Genomic DNA, 20,581 nt, shown 5'->3' on the forward strand with positions numbered 1-20,581 from the left:
CTTTGTAAGGGAATATTTGTGACTTTATTCCAACATAAATTTAAAAATATAGTACACTGGTTGAACTCCACCCCCAAAACCCCACACCTGCCCCCATAACCTCCCCACCCCACACTCGCACACGCCTACATGGACATTTACTTAAAGCCTGCATATGGCTCTGCGTGCCTTACTGCATTTTCTGGTCTAGGACACAGAGCAGGGTTGGTGATAGAAATTCCGCCCCCTCCCCCGCCCCGACCCTTTTTGGTTTGTCTTTAATTTAATCTAAACTTTCTCTCTAGGTTTTCAAAGAGACCAAACAAAAGAGAGTGTCTGTTTTAGAACTCAGCAGCACTTTTCTACCTCAGTGCAACCGGCAAAAACTCCTAGAATATATTCTGAGTTTTGTGGTGCTGTAGGTAACTCCTGGCACATCTGGCCAGTGACGAGTGTGGGACGAGTCCCTCGTAGGCTCCTGCCTGTGGCTCGAGAGTGGAAGGTGCCATCATGTGGTCGGGCCTGACCTGTCCTGATGTGACCTCCTGGAAGACAAGTGCCTTCTCCCCTCCATGATCTGTGATCGTCGGACTCTGAGGTGACACAGCCGCCTACAGATCACACTTCGGGGGCCCTCAGCCTCCGTTCACAGTTCATAATCAGTAGATTACAAAATGAAATTGCAAACGATTATTTTGGAGTTTATTAAAGATTTACATTTTAAGTATAACTGTTAAGGACTAATTACTGTGATGGACACAAAAATGTAGTTGATTCTAGAACTGAATCTTGTATAGATAGTATACTTAATGCTGTCAGGTAATTTGTTGGCATATTTTCTGATTAATGGTTAATGCTTCCTTTAAAAATAATTGCGTCATCCATTCCCTGGATTTTTTTTTGTTGGTTTTTGTTTTTTGGGTTTTATCCTTGTCAATCGTAGCTAAATTTTAAGTGGGAACACTTTTCATCTTAAAGTGCTTTACAAATGAGTGGGCTAATGTACATCACACCCAGATATCACTGTGCTGTCTGTTGCAGTCAGATGCAGAAAGTGTTTTAAGAGCTAAGTGAAGACACAGTATTAGTTTAGGTCAGGAATAGAGATAATGTGACCAAACAGCTAACACCAGGAAATAAATTTGGCTGGCGAAATTCAAGATAAACCTGGCCAGAAAACTGACTTTGAAAACGTTTCTTCATGTGAAAAAGTGCCATTGAATTTTAAATGACCAGCAAGTATTTAGGAACAACTCCTATTTTATGTCTGTATACCTTCCCACCCCTCAGGTAGTACCTGCCTATCACAGGTACAGCTGTTTCTTAGAGCAACTGTACTAACTTATTAGCTTGGCCTGATAGCCTGTGTTAAAGTGCCCTGGCTTCAGGCTACTGACCCAGTCCTCTCATGCCATTCAGACAGGTCGTGCACTGCACGTCTTCTGGGTGGCTGGTACCCACTCACGTTGGGCAGAGTACAACCTGGACAGTATATGTGATAGCCCTGCGGACTGGCAAATGGTCGGAGGCATTTATAGGTTTTTTAGCTTTGAGGAAGAAAAAAACCATGGTTCTTTAAAAACGTGTGTGGGTTATTTTCCTAAACCCCGATGCCACATAGTGGCAAATAATTATGAAAAATTGTTCATAACATGTAGGTGCCTTTTTGTGAGCAGGGATCATAATCGTTAGCTAATTGTGGTAATTATAGTGATTTAAAAATCATGTGATATTAAACATTTTCTAACAACTTACTGTTCCTTCTCTTCTCTCCATGGTATTATGGAATAGGAATTTTCCATGATGAGTATTGCAGGTAATCTTTGAATTTAACCGAAAAGTTCTGAGAATTAAGTTTGTGCTTTCATCAGCTTGGATTTTAAACACTAATAATATCTCATGAATATTCTGTGTGCGTTGCGAGAAGGAAAGGTACTAATTGGTATTTCACATTGTATGAAGCTTTTGAAACTCAGAGCAATAATGCCATGCTTTTGTGATTTTCTTCCACTCTTCTCAAATTCCGCATTTAAAATATATGTTTTCTTTTTAGGCGTTCACGTACTATTAAGCAGTTGTCAGTGTTGCAGCGTCTCTGGTGTGAAGTGGGGTCTTCCCCGTGTAGCATTCCTTTTTCCTAAGTAGGATGGAGCTCTGTGTTTGGGGGAACAGCCAGGGAGGCTTATTTATCCCCTTGTGTGTTCCTTGTCTAGGCGAGCAAATATTTCACTAGTCTCTTTTACTCATCCACTAAATTATAGACCAAGGATTACTCAGACCCTTTAAGTCAAGGTTGGGACTGACCTCCCAGTGGATTCTGCTGCCCCGCCTGTGACTTCTGCTAAGAGCTACTGCTGCACCAGCCTAAGCAGGGAACAATGGCTTCTCTGGCTTTATTTTTCCCTTTCAGTTGGTTTGTTTTCTAGAAATCTATGCAGATGCTTTGGGGAATGCAATATATGATTTGCTAGCTCTCTCGCCACTTAACTCACTGTGAGAATAAATATGCATGCTTTCTGTAATTAACTGGTGCTTTGAAAACCTTTTTTAAGGAAGACAAATCTCAACCAAAGTTCTGCTCATCCAGACAAGCTCACCCTCGAGTTAATTTTAGCACAGCTCATTCTTGAGTGCCTCGTTACTGAACGAACATCCATCATCCCAATAAGGCTTCCAGATAGCACTGTCTTGCTCGAAGATTTATTCTTGTTTTCCAAAAGCGAATGGCTTTCATGTAAGATTAAACAAACTAGGTGCTTGTAAATAATTTACTACAGTTTACTCTATTGCATTTCTATAAAACTGAAATGCATGTCCTCCAGGGGAAGACAAGCTGTGACTCAAGTTAAAAAGCAAACAAAAAGACCCAATAATAAGCAATGTGAAATTGCACTCTTTGAAAATGAGAAAATCCTAAGAAATTCAAAAGAGGAGAAGGAATTTTCACTCTCAAAATTTAAAGAAAAACAAAGGGAAAGAACTAGCATGAAGTGTGTAGAACTAGTAACAGTACTGTGAGTCTTCTCAGATCTATTCAGATTAAGTCTCACAAAGCCACAAGAGTGAGTGGAGGAAACATCAGGGATTGCAATGAATATAAGATTGTGGAATTTCCAATCTGAAGGGGAAAAGCATTTCCCAAAGTTCTCCATGTATATGAGTGCTCTGTGAGATGTTCATAGGTGTTTTGTATATAGAAAAAGTGTTGCTGGTAAAATAAATTTGCACACGGACCCTCTTTCCTAGAAACTCACAGTGCACTTTAGTGCAGTAAGGGCTCAGGGCCTGCCAGTACCAAGCCTGTTTAACCCAGCATTTCCCAATCTGTGTGATCCCAGGGCCTTTTCCCCCTTTGGGACACCTATGGACCTCTCCTTAGGGTCATAGAAGACATTTTGGGAAACACTAAGGTAGTTCTGTAAGGGGTCAAAACAAGAACTGCCATGTGGCACAGAGGCAGAATTTGCATGCATTTTGTATAATCAAATGTTGCATTTAATGGATGTATATTTCCTCCCCTGGAGACAATGAGCACAGAAAACTATAGTATAGGTGGTCAGAGCTCTTTTCTTGGATGAAAGACCAACCCTTAATGTATCTGGGTTTTTCACTGAAAGTAGCAAAGTTAACACTAGGATTAATTGGGATAAAAAGTTAAGATTCTCATTCAAACCTAGAAGAAAATATTGCACAATCGAATGTAGCTTTTTATCCACAAATAGTTCTAGTGTTTAGAAACGATAGGACTTACCACTGAGGTTTATAAGATTTAATTTGGATGTAAATCTGTTTTTGAAAACACATTTTAGGAACTTGAGACTTAGCATCTGGCATTTCAGTTTAATACAAACTAATGATTGAATTTGAAAGAGACTTTTGACTTTATTTCTAAACGTCTAACGTTCTGAAAAGCCTTGAGGGAAGATGTTAAACTATTTGCCCATTGTACAGAGAAGTGTCAGATTGTTATAAAAAGATTTATTATAAAGTACCATGTGACACTGTGGGTGAAACATTTGGAAACATTGATTGATTTTTATGCTTGTCAATATATTGTAAGAAGCACAGAAGTGTAGTTTTGTTTTAATAAACCAAAAAGTGAATATATTCTTGATGTCTTGCATTTGTAGTTAAAAGTTCCCTACATAATTCATTGTACAAACGGTTCTTGTTTGACTTCACATAGGCCTTTATTAAAATGCTTATAAGAAATAATCTTACATAAATTTGTGAACCTGCAGTGCGTGATTTTATTATTGACCCAGAGCTCTTGAAATTTGATCAGGCGTTTGGGGATGTAGATATCTACCGCTTGGCTACTGCCCTTCTCAGTAAATATTCACATCACAGAGAGATTCTTTGGGTTTCTGTAAATATTCCTTTAAACGTGGTGCTTCTGATGTATTTTAATATGTTTAAGTTTATAAAAGCGTGAACTGAAGTCTTAGGTTTTTCCCACTAGTTCATGATAGTTGCTCGAAATAGTTTACTTTTTTTGACAAGTAAGACAAGTATTTTACTAGAGCACAGTTTTCTGTGGATGATTTGAAACCGCTCAAATGCAGCCTTCTCTCCAAAGTGTGCCCCCGGAAAGGGTGTTAAACAGGTGCCTGGTGGTGCCATCCATGCCCTTTGGGTGCATGACAGTGCGTGACAGGGCTGTGGACCTGGTCAACACCCAGGATCATCCCGTGTGTTCTGCTCCAGCTTCTCGATCTGAACTTTGTACTTCAGCGCCTTTGATTTCCTCTGGGATGCTGTTGCCACGACTGTGCCCTCACCCTTTGGTGTATTCCTTCTTTCCTTTGCATTAGCAACTTTCTTGCTCCTGCACTGTGGACTTAACCTTGCCTTCCGTTCATCAAGGCAAAATTCTAACTTTTACAACCACTCGTTTTTAAGTGGATATTAATTTTGAAATCTAGGCTTTTAATGTTTAGTCCTATATTCACTAATTGTAGTCCCAGTTATGCCCCTTTTAAACACCTTACAGTCTGTCTGGCACACACCTAACTAGCAAAATTCTAATGTACAAATAGGCATTTTCTGAATTGTCCACAGCATCTGTGATGTCCGCGCAACGGCCACTGCTTAGCCGTCTCTAGATGCCAGCGTAGCTCCTGCATTGTGTGACTTGTACCACAAAGCTTGGCATCAGGATGCTTCTCAGCCCTCAATCTAGGAAAAGGAAGCCTCATCCAAGTTGTGTTCTGTGTGTGGATTTTATATAGCCTTTCAAATCTGTTGTTATTATTTTTAAGGAAAGGAATATAGCAGAGAGAGCATGGGGTTTGAGGAGCAAAAAACTTAAGATTGAGTCTGGCTCTCTTGTGCACATGCTGGAAGACATTGAGCTGGTCACCTCACCCCAGTGAACATACATGGGTGTCCTCTGTGTTGTATGGGGACAACAGTGGATTTTTGAAGATGAAATAAGGTGGGATGAATGCAGAAGTGTTTTGTAAGCTTAAGAGTGTTACAACTGTGTGGTATTTGGTTTTCTCGATTTCCTACTTAGGAAAGAAAATGTAGCGCTGAAAGGGAAATTAGGAGTCACCTGGTATTTGGCGCCCAAGTTTTACAGAAGAGGACATCACCGGTGCTTGCACAGTAAGTGATGATAGAATCTAGAACAGAAGCAGCATCGTTGGACCCTCAATCCCACCCCACTTCAATCCCACTTCAATGACCACCAGCCAAATGGAAGGTGAACAAGAAAGCAAAATGATCAAGTCCCATCCCGTGAAGTAGGGACCATCCTTGTGTTCGGTGTCGAACTTGGCAAATTATAGGTACATAAGGTTGTGAAACTGGAAGGAAGTTTATTGGCTCCAGCAAAACAATGCGCTTGACATGCTGGTACCTGGGACTTCTTTGTGGGTACAGAGTTGGGCACTGCGCTAAGGACTTTCTGTGCATCACCTCAGTCCTCCGGGGGTAGGTACAATACCATTAGCCCCATCTTACCACTGATGAAACAGGGCTGAAGCAGTTTGCTGAAGGCTTCTGCCAAGGCAGAGTGCAAATTTGCTCTCCATCATAGTGACACACTTTTCTCTGGGTTTGCAAGTTCTGCCCTTGTCCTGGAACAACTGACAGGCACAGAGGAATAAGGCAGAAAGCAGTATGTCTCATCAGGACAGGCGGAAAAGGACGTAAGGATTCTTTCCCTTCACCTAATTTCCTCTTGAAAAGTCCACTGTTAAGGGTGTCCTTGTACGATTCAGAGGGCAACCATGTCACTAAGGTGATGTATCCGGCTCGCAGGATTTCTCAGAAGCCCTCCTACACTGTGCCCTTTGCACAGAGTTAAGCAGAAGGAGAGCTTTGGAGGTTGAAGACGGCTAGAATTCGTCGCCACTAACTGTGGATTTGTCATGATGCAGAGCCCAAATTCAGCAATGATTAGCGTATGTGTTGGAGGGGATCACGGAGAGGAAGTGACCATTGGTTGACTGGAGAGTTGGACCCGGGCAGCAGGAGACTCCTCACCCCCTCCTCTGTCCTTGGAATGTACGTGCTGCTTACTATTCCCATGCTGACAGCCATGTCAAGGATGCAGCCTTGAGCGAGTTAGGTGTTGCCGAGACCAACTCGACTGAATACGTGATTGAACCCAGTTAAGGCCTCTATATAGACTTTTGAGATTCTAGCTGATGGGGGCAGAGATCTACCGTCTTGCACCGCCCAAGACAATCCTCGTAGGTAAGTTCCCTTGCTTATTAAACCTGCCACCTACCAATCTGGAACAGTCTGCCTCTTCCTCTGGTTCTCCTTGCCCTCTGTGGACAGGGGCCAGTTTGCAAACCAACAATGTAATAGTATTTTTATGAACGTGTGTGCCGGGCACCACGCTGATCATGAGGTAGGGGTCCTAAAGACCCTAAGAGGAAACTGAGTGTAAGCTATTTCTCACGGTCATCTTGCTGGCAGGCAGTGGGGCTGGTTTCCAAACTTGATCTTCAACACTGCATTTTACAAGGGTTCATTGGAGGCACTCAGCCTCCCCAGTGGGTCATGTCTGGAAGAGAGAACAAATAACACTGGAACAGAGTTTGGAGGTGGCGTTTACTTGGGAGTGGTTTTGAGCACAAGGCAGGCTTCGGCTGGGCTTGCTCTGAAGTCTTCCACTGTGTTCACTGAGTTGGAAAAGTCTCTGCCTCTTGTGAAGAAAGAAAAGGGGGCAGTTCCACCCTGGCTTCCCACACTGCAGGCTGCAGTCCTGGCCCCTCCACTTGGGGTCAGGAGATAGCCCTTCCCTCCAAGGCACTGCATAAATCACTTCTAAATCTGCAATCCTGAGACAGTAATGGTATCAACAGGGCCACAGTTTTATAACGCTTTAAAGGCTCTAAACTGCAAATCTTTTTTTTTTTTTTACATCTTAATTGGGGTATAATTGCTTTACAATGGTGTGTTAGTTTCTGCTTTATAACAAAGTGAATCAGCTATACATATACATATGTTCCCATATCTCTTGCGTCTCCCTCCCTCCCACCCTCCCTATCCCACCCCTCCAGGCGGTCACAAAGCACCCAGCTGATCTCCCTGTGCTATGCGGCTGCTTCCCACTAGCTATCTACCTTACGTTTGGTAGTGTATATATGTCCATGCCACTCTCTCGCTTTGTCACAGCTTACCCTTCCCCCTCCCCGTGTCCTCAAGTCCATTCTCTAGTAGGTCTGTGTCTTTATTCCTGTCTTACCCCTAGGTTCTTCATGACATTTTTTTTTCTTAAATTCCATATATAGGTGTTAGCATACGGTATTTGTCTTTCTCTTTCTGACTCACTTCACTCTGTATGACAGACTCTAGGTCTATCCACCTCATTACAAGTAGCTCAATTTCGTTTCTTTTTGTGGCTGAGTAATATTCCATTGTGTGTATGTGCCACATCTTCTTTATCCATTCATCCGATGATGGGCACTTAGGTTGTTTCCATCTCCGGGCTATTGTAAATAGAGCTGCAATGAACATTTTGGTACATGACTCTTTTTGAATTATGGTTTTCTCACGGTATATGCCCAGTAGTGGGATTGCTGGGTCATATGGTAGTTCTATTTGTAGTTTTTTAAGGAACCTCCATACTGTTCTCCACAGTGGCTGTATCAATTTACATTCCCACCAGCAGTGCAAGAGTGTTCCCTTTTCTCCACACCCTCTCCAGCATTTATTGTTTCTAGATTTTTTGATGATGGCCATTCTGACTGGTGTGAGATGATATCTAATTGTAGTTTTGATTTGCATTTCTCTAATGATTAATGATGTTGAGCATTCTTTCATGTGTTTGTTGGCAGTCTGTATATCTTCTTTGGAGAAATGTCTATTTAGGTCTTCTGCCCATTTTTGGATTGGGTCGTTTGTTTTTTTGTTATTGAACTGCATGAGCAGCTTATAAATTTTGGAGATTAATCCTTTGTCAGTTGCTTCATTTGCAAATATTTTCTCCCATTCTGAGGGTTGTCTTTTGGTCTTGTTTATGGTTTCCTTTGCTGTGCAAAAGCTCTGAAGTTTCATTAGGTCCCATTTGTTTATTTTTGGTTTTATTTCCATTCCTCTAGGAGGGGGGTCACAAAGGATCTTGCTGTGATTTATATCAGAGTGTTCTGCCTATGTTTTCCTCTAAGAGTTTGATAGTTTCTGGCCTTGCATTTAGGTCTTTAATCCATTTTGAGCTTATTTTTGTGTATGGTGTTAGGAAATGATCTAATCTCATACTTTTACATGTACCTGTCCAGTTTTCCCAGCACCACTTATTGAAGAGGCTGTCCTTTCTCTACTGTACATTCCTGCCTCATTTTTTTTTTTTTCTTTACATAAAGTTTGCTTCCATCTCTGGATTGGGAATTTTTACAAAATCTCTTTTGTTGAAGTCTTGCAGCCTCATTCACTTTTCCCCATAGACGTTCCCTCCCAATAGTCGACTGAAATAACAGCCCACAACATGAGAGCTGTGAGTTTCAGTTTTTTGTGGGGACTTACTGAGGATTATAGCCCAGAAGACAGCCTCTCAGATAGCTCTGAGGAACTACTCCAAAGAGGTGGAGAGAGGTCAGCATGAAAGTGATTTTGGAGAAGGGGTAGGTGTAATCAGGCACACATCTCCGCAGAAGGTTGTTGCTAGTCACGAGAAACAGGTATCTCAGTTAATGACTTTAGTGCTTGTATGAGAAGATGCAAGAAATTGGGTTCATAAAATTTTCTCCTGAAAATATCTAACTCTCTGAAGGCCTGTTCTGCCAGTTTTCCCAGAGCACAGAGTGCCTCATTCCTGATCTTCGCCCCAATCTCCTTTCAGGGTATCGGTATGTTAAAGGTCAGCAACAGCGGTGGCTAATGACTTAATCCTTGTAGAGCCAGATGGCGAATGACATTCTTTTCGTTGGCACAATGCAGGCATAAAGCAGGCAGATTAATTTGGAAAGTATGTCTAAGTTGGGTGATAGAACACAGCCATTGTCTTTGATTAGGATGAAACTTAAGTTCGTTGGCAACAACGTGCATTTAGGTCGTTCTTGATGAAAATTCATTGTGCTTCCCTAAGCTGCTGACCCAAGAGGTAGGTTTGCATGGTGTATGCATGGTTCCTGCTTTACGTCAATTTAATTAACAGTAGAGTCTTGTCAGTGCCCAGAAAATAACTTTACATAAATAAAGGTAAAATGCAGAGGTTGAAAGAGTAATTGTCCGAAAGGGCGTTTGAGTCTCAGGACGCTGCGAGGGGCCAGAAAGTTGCAGACACTGAATATGGGAGTCACTGCAGCAAAGCCCACCACACAAGCACACAAAGACAGACAGCACCAAGAATCAGATGAATTCCCCAAAAGCCGTTAGGAAATCAATTTTTAAAACTGCAAAATAATTTTAAAGGATTACATGCTTTGCTATTTAAAGTAACCCCGCTGGCAAGGTCTTTAGTTATAAGAAGTTCGTCAAGTCTGCAAATGAGAGTTAGTGACTGATTATATGACTTTGGGCAAACACTTGATTTCTCCCATTCGTAAGTTAGGGCAAAAAATAATGTCCCCACATCTAGCAGGTCTATCACGGGAGTGTTGGGAAAACCACCTGAGCCAGTGGGTGATGCCTTGAAAGTGTAATTCATTCTCTAAACGTAAAGACTGGCTTCTGTTCTGGTGCTGGGTTTTCCTGAGGCAGAGTTCTTGCAGTAGATCCTGTAGGACCCTACCTGTGTGCCCGTGGCCACCACCGGGTCACCTGTGGACATTCCTGCACCTTTGTCTGCCTGGATCTCCCTGCTGAGGGCCGTCCCTGACTTGGGAGTGCGTGGAGCCACCAGAGCCTGCTGGAAGTTGCTGGTGAGTCAATACCCCAGCAGTCATGGTCATCCACTGGGGTTTGGGTTTGTGGAACTAGAAGATAAACAGCCCCTCATTGGAACAATTCAGAGGGTCCTCAGTGGGGTTAAGCTCCAGTTGGCCATAGCAGTGACCCACTCATTATTCCCTTTTCTTGGGGTGTGATCATTCCTTCTCCCCCTTCCATGTCTCCCTTTGCCTGTCCGTTACTGGTGCTTCCTGACATCAGCTCACACGTCAAGGACTGGCCGCCGAATCCTGTCTCAGGAGCTGTTTTCAGGGGAACCCAAACGGAGGCAGAGTCCTCACGACTTTTCATTGACTAGATGTTGAGCACAGTGATGTCAAGAGCTAGTGTTTCCAAAGTCTGTTAAGTTGGACTCACCCATGTGCTGTCGACACAGGATAAGTAGAGCCAGAGAGAACGTGGCATTTCTAATTCCCGGTTTGACGTCCATGTTTAAAGATGGTGATGAGTGGGTCTGTAGACGCTGTCCTGCCTCCTTTGCTGGTTGCCAGTGAGAAGGATCAACATGGTGGTTAGAGAGATTAGAATTCAGGGTGGTAAAGATTCGGGGAGTGTAACCAACATTGACACAGTCTAAAGGTAGGCAGGGGAGAGGAGGCCATGTGTAAAGCAAGTGCTCACCTGGGAGCAGCGCACTGTCTCCTAGGGGACCCAGCACCTTACGCAAGAAAGGTTAGCTAATAATATTGTAGTTGGTCGAGGCAAAGACAGAACTTGCTGTGTGAGATCTGGGTGGTGACAGGGGGCACATGGCAGAGTCAGTCTTTAATTGGGCCTGGAAAGAAGGGCAAGAGCCAGACCGTGGGAACACGAGTCCTTTCAAAACCTCACCTGATAATTAAATTTGAGTAAACTTAATATTAAAGTTCATGTGCAAGACCTGTGTACATAGCCTTAATTCATCCTGCAGACTTGCCTAGTTTGGTAATTTCGAAACGTCAAACAAATGGAGTCAAAGTTCAAGATATCAGATTTCTCTAAAATTGTAGCAAAATTCTAGCTTGTGTTAAACCTCTTAGAAGATCTGGCACTGGGTCTGTACTCCACATGGAACAATGGGTTAATAATGAATAGAGGTCATTTACATGGGGTATGCTTGTTATATTTCCGCCTCCTGGATTGGCTGCTGCACGGAGGTCAGGGGTCATTGAATCATTGGGCTTGTGCAGTTTATTTTTCCAAAGCAAAGAGCGGAGTCTCTAAATGCGCGTCTTTATTTAAAATGAAAAAAAGAAAGCCCTTTGAGTGTGAGGAGAATAAAGTAATGCGTATTGAGCATAAGCGAATTGCCAGTCGCTGCACTAACAGCTTTACAGGCACGACTAGCTTCTCCCCATTTTACACGCCCGGAAGTGGAGGCGCGGAAGTCTTGGGAAGCGCTTCAGGCATCTTAAGGGCATCTTAAGGGAATCATGGCCAACCTGCCGCTCAAACCCGTGTTCTTTCTATGGTACCCGGGAGTTTCCTTGACCTTGAGCTTCTTCCTGTTTGGATTTCATGATCTGGGTGTGATAAGTCCCCACTGTGACCACATTTGGGGGTAGGTTAGGGATGAGGGTGGTGGGAGGGAAAAGGAGGGTGAGGCACTAAGATGTGGGGCTTTATGATTTCCCCATAATTTAAAGCCCGCCTCCCAGGACCCACACGTTTGCCTTGGGAGTTAAACGTGCCCAATCCAGGACAAAGAGGCCACAGCTGTTTGAGGAGGGGAATAGAGGGCTGGCGTTGAACGTGATGCGCCGGCCAATCGCAGGTGTGGGGCTTCTCGGGGGTGAAAAGGCGGCCATGACCGCGAAGTCTCGGGCGAGTCCGTTTTCACGGCTTTCTTGGGGATACAGAGCTCCGACCCGCCAACCAACTGGAGTTCTGAACAGGTGGGATCCCCGCGCAGTAGTCTGGGGGCTTCCGGGTTATCTCTGTGATGTGCCTGCGGTCGAAGCGTTTATAACTTTGGGATTCTGTGCCCAGAATCTGGCGAAGGCTCCCTGGGTTCGGATCCCAGTTCCGCGCTCACCAGCCCCGCGACCTGGCGCCTGTTTCTTGATTAACCGTCTCCACTTAACGGGGTTTACGAGGAAGTAATGAATATTCACGAAGCATTGAATACCAAGCCTGGCACACACATAGTAAATGCTTTATGTTAACCCTGTTAAAGGTCTCCCCTTTTCTGATGACTCAGAAAATTTTCCCTGGGAGCCCCTGCTTTCTCTACCTCCACCTGCCCTCTCGCTCCCTCAGCCAGCGTTCGCAGAATATTCGGGTAGACGCTGTGCAAGCCACCCGTGGTCCTGACCCTAGTGCTCTGTGCTTCCCCAGACTCCAGCCTTCCTGAGGTCGGGAAGTTTCAGAGGCGACTTTACTTGAATCTGGGACGCAGGGATGCAGGGTGTGGCCGCGCCACGCATTCCAGTTCCGTCCACGAGGTGGCGCTGGAACTTCATCTTGGGCTCCTAACCCGGGGCTGAAAGAAGGACGCCGCCGTCCAGACCCTGGGACTGGACTGTGTGCTTCCTGGGAGGTGGGCTTTAGGTGCTCCTTAGCAATGGGGCTTCTCACCGATTGCCGCAAATGAGACTCCGGGATGGATCCTCCAAGTGGAGGAAAGGGACAGGAAGAGACAGGAACGGGGACGGTGGGGTATAAGGGGCAGCAGCGGGCGTGGTTCCTGCAGCCCCAGCTCTCCGTCTATGGCCTTGTCTCTGCCAGTTGCTCTGTGCTAGTCCAGGCTCTGGACACTTTGTCACTCTCTCCGGTCCCCTGCCCACCTCTGCCTTGCAGTTCATCTTCCATGCGCCTTTCTGCTCCTCTTTTAATACCCCCGGAGCTCTCCAAGACCACCTCTCCTTTCTTTACCCTCGCTATTCACTACAGTCAAACCCAACCCGTCCTTCCCCTCCTCCACGCCTTTGCTTCTGAGTTTCTTTGTCACCACCTCTGCGTGTTCAAATCTTATTTTCCCCCCTTGGGTCACCTGGAAGTGATTGTTCCTTCTTCTGAACCCTCGATGCATCTCTCCTATGGCACTGGACCCTTTCATTCATTCATTCCAGTCCTCATGGAGCACGTACTGTATGCAACAAGGTACTGGGGATGCAGTGGTGAACAATACCGACATCTCCGCCCTCATGGAGCTCACATTCTCCTTGGAGAGATAGGTCTAAAAGGAGTAAACAGAGGTGTAAATAAAATGCAGATTGTAATGAGCGCAGTGAATGAAACCATTGGGGTGCTGTGGGAGAGTGTAATTGTGGGGTGTGGGCTCGGGGAGTGTCCTCTGAGCAAGCTGACATTTAAGCTGAGAGCCTTAAGGCTGAGAAAGAGCCGGTTTTGCAAAGGGGGCTTAGGGGTGGGTCGTTCCCGCAGAGGGAACAGCATAAGCAGAGCCCTACTGGACCACAGAGAAGCTGGGAGAGGCTGGGCAGCCCCTGAGCCACGAGGCTGCCAGAGCAGGGAAGCCACTGGAGGGGAACTTCAAGGTTCAAGCCCTTTAAAGAGTATTGTTGCTGCTCTGTGTACATGACCTGGGGAAAGGGGAGGAAATGAAACCACAGGTGCAGCGAGAGAGGATGGCATCTGGCACTGGTGGATTTGGGGACGCTCTGGAGATTGATGGGCAGGTGTGCCCTGTCACAAAGGCATGGGACCTAGGCTCAAGTTGAATACCAGCTCTGGTGGCCGGGGCTGGGGTCGGGGGTGGGGGGCGGGGGTGGTCACTGCCTCCCAAGCACTGTGAGGGAGGGGCTCCGAGCACGTGCAGTCTGGGCAGCAGAGTGACGTGACTGAGCAGCCAGCTCTAGGGAGGTGCAGGGGGCCACGACGCGGCAGGGACAGTGGATCTGACATTTGATGAATGGACTCAAAACTCCCTGAGGGCAGGAAGTGCGCTTGATTAATTGTTGCGACCATGAGAAGCATTTCCTGGGTGGCCTCCCTTTGGTAGAACAAGCAAAAAGATTTGATATTGTTGGAGACGCTGGTGTCAAGGGGACTGAAGCAGGGCCCCGTTTGCTGCCTGCCACCCACTGTCTTGGGAGCACTGAGGATGCCTGGTGTGGCTACAGAGTGACGGGGCCAGGGCGGGCTTTTCTCCTTGGCTCTGTGCCTGGGACTCCAAGCCCTCTCGGGCCCTCGCTGCTATTGCTTAAGCAAGTGAGCTCCAATCCCTCTTCCTCCCCCTTCAGGGTCCACCTGCATACTTCTCCTCTGAAAAGTGGGGTGCTGATGGTTTCAGGAGTCCTGTAGTCTGGCTTGCCTTGCCGAAGGGGAGAGTGGGTGCCTCCCATGCTTCCCAGAAATGCCTCCTGGATGCCTGAATCATATCGGAACTTCACTCCTAACAAAGACTTTGCCGGCTCTAAACTGACTTCACAGTCAGTCCTACAGTGTAAAGTTTGCACCGTCGTAAAATTGAGATCCACATAGCACGCTGGGAAGGGCCGTAGGGAGAAGGCACACTGTGTCCGGGACCAGTGGGAAGACGGGGAGACGCTGAGGAGGGGCAAGGGGAGCAATGCTGAGGCTGGAAAGCGGGTGTCCTGTGCATCACAGTTTTGCCCTGGGCCGGCACCTGTCTGGGAATCTTCACTTTCTTCCCGGGGTCAGGGAAGAAGGTCCAGGTGGAGCCCGGCCCCTCCATCCACTAGAGGGCGCCAGCACCCTGCAGCTGCTGGTGCAGCTTCAAAGGCCACTGATTGTGGGAGAGGTTTCGGGTGTCTCAGGGCCCTCAGAGATGCCATCGTGCCTGGAACTGCGACCTTGTATCCCCTGTGCCCTCTGTTCCTATCTGCTGCTCAGATGTGGCTGCTGTTTGCTTGGGCATCTCACAGATCAGCTCTGGCCACACCATTGCCAACATGAGCCCCGGGGAGTGGGGACCCCTGGCCGGTGCCTGGGGCCTTTGGGCTGCTGTGGCGAACCTCAGAGGGGCTCCCGGAGCTGGCCCCCGTGTGCGCAGTTGGGTCTGCCTGTCCAAGAGCCTGGGGGTGCCTGCGGCCTCCTCCCTGTGGGGTGACTCTCCTGGGAAAGAGACTGTCTTTGGAGTGTTCCTCTGCCTGTTCCTCTGCCCTTCAGGGCCTAGCTGGGTCCTGCCCTCCGTAGGAACTCATCACATCCACTGGCCCCGGGTGCCTACTGGGTGTTGGCTTCCGGCGAGCAGCTGCCTGGGAGACAGTGAGTGGGTGGGAAGGTGGTGGTCCTGCAGGATGGGGCTCAGAAGCAGCTGAAAGGCTGGGGTACCCAGTGAGGGGGGAGGGGGAGGGAAAACAGCAGGCAGAAGAGGAGGGGGGAGGGGGAGGGGGGCGGAAGAGGGCAGTGAGCTGCTCTTGGAAGCCGGGCGAGCGTTCCGACCTCCAGGGGGGTCTCCATCCAGAGGAGGTTTGGCGCAGTGGACACGCCAGCTGCTTCTGTTTAAGAATCTGTAAACCAACTCGTGAAGCTGGCTTCCAGAGCCTTCTAACCTCCAGGCTGCTCTGGGCCAGGGAACCAAGTGGGGATGTTATCCTTATTTTGCTCTGGACTTCAACCATGGGGCCGAGCTCTCTGGAGGAGCCAGGGAGACGGACTGTCCTGGGCCACTGGGGCCTGTGTGCCCCACGGGTTCCACAGAGGCCCCGAGGGCTGCAGGTGCGGGCGTCACGTCTGCAGAGGTGTCAGTTGGTGCGGTTCTCATCGCCGGCATCTCTGAGCATCGCAGGCCGTGGGGCTGCACCGAGTTCTTGCGTGGGTTTCCTGCTTTAATAGCGTGGGTTATAGGCACGCTGGCCAGGCTGCAGTTTCTTCTCCCAGTGGGTACAGCTTCTGCTCTGCAGCTGGAGGACCCTGCTTATTTGCTGGTCTCCAGCAGCCCTTTCTCCGGTCTGAAAGTAATCCCTCCTGGGGCCAGTAGTATAATGGGCTTGTGATGCTAATTTTAAAAATGGTTGGCAGATGATTTCCATCATAATGAGAGTCTTAGTGAAAGCAATTGTCCGGAGCCGAGGACTCCTGCAGAGCCCTTGTGGAACACGAGGGGATCCGATGAAAGGGAGGACCGGAGGGTTGGAGATGGTGATGCTTCTGAAGGCGAGGATGATAGGGGGTCGCGTTATGAATGCAGGTTCCGGGAGGAAACAAGAGGCAGTGGGCAGTAGCCAGATTTACATCCATTCTGTAAGGCAGTGTGACTGTAAGTATGACTTTATAGATGAGGAGAGGCTCAGAGAGGTTGAGATTCTTGCCCAGGGCCATACAGCAAAGCAGAGACAGAGCAAGGCTCGGAAGGCAGATTTCTGCCTCCTGAAAAGTTCACACACGCACACGAGTGGAGAGAGTAGCGAACAAGCCCCGCGCTCCCATCACTTACGTTCAACAACCACCAACCCCAGGGCCGGTTCCATTTCATCTGTATCCTTTCTGCTCTCCCACCTGTGGATTATTTCAAAGCAGATCCCTGACATCGTATCATTTCATCCATAAGTATTTCGGCAGGCAGGCAGCTCTAAAGGCTAACGATTCCCTTTTAAAACCGTAATCACAATGTCATGATCACACCTGATATCAGGTGTGTCCTTATCACTCTAGTCAGCGTTCAGTTGCCTCAGTTTTTTTAAACTGGTGGTCAGGATCCAAGTAAGAGCCACGCATGGCAAGCAAAGTCTTTTCAGTTTCTTTTGAGCTGCAGTTTTTCTCTCCCTCTCTTTTTTCCCCTGCAGCGTACTTGTTTAAGCAATCTGGTCAGTTATTCTGTGGCTCCCCACACCTGGCTTTGCTGTTGGCATCTTTGAGGTCCTGTACAACCTGTTCCTCTGTCCTCTGTCCCCCATATTTCCTGTAATCTGGAACTTAGATCTGGAGGCTTGATCTGATTTAGGTTCAATTTTCGTAGCACCAGCATTCTCAAAGCAGAAGATCGAAAGGCAGGCTGCTGAGCAGTGTGTGTGTGTGTGTGTGTGTGTGCGCGCGCGCGTGTGCATGTGTACACGTGCCGGTACCCATGGGCTGTTATCTCCCTTCCACCACCTCCTAGAAGCCACTGCTCTCCCATGGCCACAGCCTCCTCTCCAAGCTACAAAACTGCTTCAAGTCTACTTGTCAAGGAACAAATACAAAGTGTTCCCTTTCTCAAAGCTGGTCCCCTGGGATGCTGCCTCAGAGAAGTCGTCTTCACTGGAGACAGAATTTATTTTGATGGCTGGGTACTGGTTTCCTCCTGCCGCCTCCTTCCGTTGCCCATATTTTGACTCAGGGTCTTTCCTGTCAGGGACCCTACAAGGTCTGAGAACCCAGCATCCTCTTCCCACCCCCTCCCCCTGTTCAGCCCCAGCTCTCTGCCGAAGCTGAGAAGTTAGACGCGAACCTCTGCTTCTACCCCGGAGGTCCTGTGGGCTGATGGGGCAGACTGACATGGAAACTGCAGCGACAACCGTCACCCAAACGCCCATCCAGATGTCCCTGGGGTTGCCCTGGAAACCGAGGAGGAGAGCTGGGGAGGGTCAGGAAGCACAGGTCTGCTCTCCTACGGGGTGAAAACCACCATCCAGGCGGAAGACTGAGCTGGAGGTGTCAGCTGCAGAGTGGAGAAAGAGGCCTTGTGCTCAGCTTCTAAGATGCCTGTCCTGGCATCTGAAATGCTTGCTCTGGGAGCCATCCATCAACGCAAGAGTATTTCCAAAGCACCTCTTCTGTGCTGGGGGAGAAAAGGGTCATCTCAACATGCCTATGGTCCGATGGCCAGCTGATGACCAAGAGTACAAAGAACAGGGAGGCATTCTTTTTTTTTTTTTTTTTTTTTTTTTTTGCGGTGCGCGGGCCTCTCACTGTTGTGGCCTCTCCCGTTGCGGAGCACAAGCTCCGGACGCGCAGGCTCAGTGGCCATGGCTCACGGGCCCAGCCGCTCCGCGGCATGTGGGATCTTCCCGGACCGGGGCACGAACCCGCGTCCCCTGCATTGGCAGGCGGACTCTCAACCACTGCACCACCAGGGAAGCCCCAGGGAGGCATTCTTGACCCCTCTTGTTTGTCCCTCACATCCAATCCATGGCTGTGTCAGCTCAACCTTTAAAACAGATTTTATTTTATTTTTTATTTTTTGTCCGTGCTGCACAGCTTGTGGTATCTTAGTTTCCCAACCAGGGATTGAACCCAGGCCCTCGGCAGTGAAAGCGTGGAGTCCTAACCACTGGACCAGGGAAGTCCCCTGAACAGACTTTAAATTGGTGCTCTTCTCTCCATCATCTCCCCACTGCTTCCCATCAACTCCTGCCTTCTCTCTTTCTCACTTTAATCCATTCTTACACTGCAGCCAGCGTCATATTTTTGTAACATAAATCCCATAATAATCCTCCTCCAGCTAAAATGCTGTAGAGGGTTGAATAGTGCCCCCCCAAATTCATGTCTATCTGGAACCTCAAAATGTGACCTTACTTAGAAATAAGTTATTTGCAGATGTAATTAAAATGAGGTTACACTAGATTAAGGTGGGCCTTAAACCCAGTGACTGGTGTCCTTATGAGAAGACACAGAGAGAAGAAAGCCACGTGAAGGCAGAGGCGGGCCGCAGTGATGCATGGAAGCCAAGGAAGGCCAAGGATCGCCAGCAGGCAGGAGAGGCTGGGAGGAAGCATGGAAGGGCTCTTCCCTGGAGCCTTCAGGGTGTGCACGGCCCCTGCCAACACCTTGATTTCAGATTTTACCTTCTGGAGCTGTGAGAGAATAAATTTTTGTAGTTTTAAGCCATGCAGTTTGTTATGGCTGCCCTAGGAAACCAAACCCTTAATAAATGCATTCAAAATTATACCTAGAATAAAATCCAAAACACGTCCCACCAGGCCCGGCAAGGCCTGGGCCCCTCTGTCCTGCCACCCAGGGCCTGTGCTCTTCTCACACCTCATGTTTCCCTGTCTCCCTGATATTCTGTTTTTAACTTCCATCATAGCACTTTTTACAAGTTGTCATTTTGAATAGACTGCGATGCTGTTTCCTTACCAGACTGTGGGCTCCTGGTGGGCATGTGTGTCCGTCTTGTTGGTCCTGGATTCCCAGTTCTTTATACTGTGTGCCTGGCACATCGTAGGTGCTTCATAAATATTTGCTGAATAAATGAGCCCAACACGTACAAGTGAAAATATTTCGTGGGATGAGACTGTACGGAGGGTCAGATCAGGGTCAGTGGGACATGGAGAGGAGGAGAGGCCTGTGAGTTTGAGGGAGATCAGAAATGATTTCCAAATGATCCAATCCACAGTCCCCAGGGAAGACACTGATGAAAGAGGGCCCGTGTCAGCTTTCTGCCTCATCGTAAACTCGGGGAGGCTCATCCCTACGTGCCAGGCCCTCTGCCAAGTGGACAGAAGTTGGCGTTGCTTGCTGGTGAGGCATGGCCCGGTCTGAGGAGCAACGGCCTTTCAGCTCTCTGGGCTGTGATTTATGGGCCCCAGACAGAGGGCAGGTGATCATGATTTACACGAGCCTCAGACCATTTGGGCCAAGAGACTGTGGGCAATTACATCACCCGACAGAGGAGCTTTACGGCACAGGCAGGACACCGGGGCCTCGGGGAGCCTCTGCTCCATCTCCAAGTTTATAGATGGATCCACCGAGGCCCCGAGAGGGCGCATGACTAGCCCGGCATCAAACGCAGGTGTCCTCTCTGGGGCAGCGCAGGACTGGAACCCAGGGCTCCCTAGGCTGGTCCTTCCTCCCCATGGCCTTTCCTTTTAAAATAAACCAGTAAAAACCAAGCAGAGAATCCCTCCTTAGGCTCTCTGGAGGGCTGGCATTTAAATCACTTGAACTGGCCCAGGTTTTACTTAAAGATAATAAAGGTAGGGCTTCCCTGGTGGCGCAGTGGTTGAGAGTCCGCCTGCCGATGCAGGGGACACGGGTTCGTGCCCCGGTCCGGGAAGATCCCACATGCTGCGGAGCGGCTGGGCCCGTGAGCCATGGCCGCTGAGCCTGCGCGTCCAGAGCCTGTGCTCCACAACGGGAGAGGCACAACAGTGAGAGGCCCGCGTACCGCAAAAAAAAAAAAAAAAAAAAAAAAAAAGATATTAAAGGTAACAGTTCTGTTTTATTTAAAAGTTAAACTTTTTAAAACTTCTTAGCTTTTCCACCAACGTAGCCAGTGCTGACAGGTCACTCCTGTCCTCCTGCAGCCTCTGCTTCTGGCTTCGCTGCCCTTTTGATTCTTTGATGTCCAGGAACCTGAGATGGACGGGGGTGGAGGGAGCAGAGAGGCACAGGCCAGAGGAGGCCTGTGGTCTCGTTTCCTTGTCCTGGC

At 47.9% G+C, this 20,581-nt stretch overlaps 1 protein-coding gene across 1 annotated transcript in view; it reads left to right on the plus strand.

Annotated features, from left to right (window-relative positions):
- The window catches only part of GPAM (glycerol-3-phosphate acyltransferase, mitochondrial), a 67,506-nt gene extending 65,773 nt beyond the window's left edge, over window positions 1-1,733 (plus strand). The window contains exon 23 of the mRNA XM_082854452.1: window positions 285-1,733. Within this exon, the coding sequence (XP_082710578.1) occupies window positions 285-401 (117 nt within the window). The 3' untranslated portion in view covers window positions 402-1,733. The remainder of the gene's footprint in view (window positions 1-284) is intronic.
- Window positions 1,734-20,581: the final 18,848 nt, after the last annotated feature.

This window comes from Leucopleurus acutus (assembly GCF_964270905.1).
Source record: "Leucopleurus acutus genome assembly, chromosome: 14".
Lineage (NCBI taxonomy): Eukaryota > Metazoa > Chordata > Mammalia > Artiodactyla > Delphinidae > Leucopleurus > Leucopleurus acutus.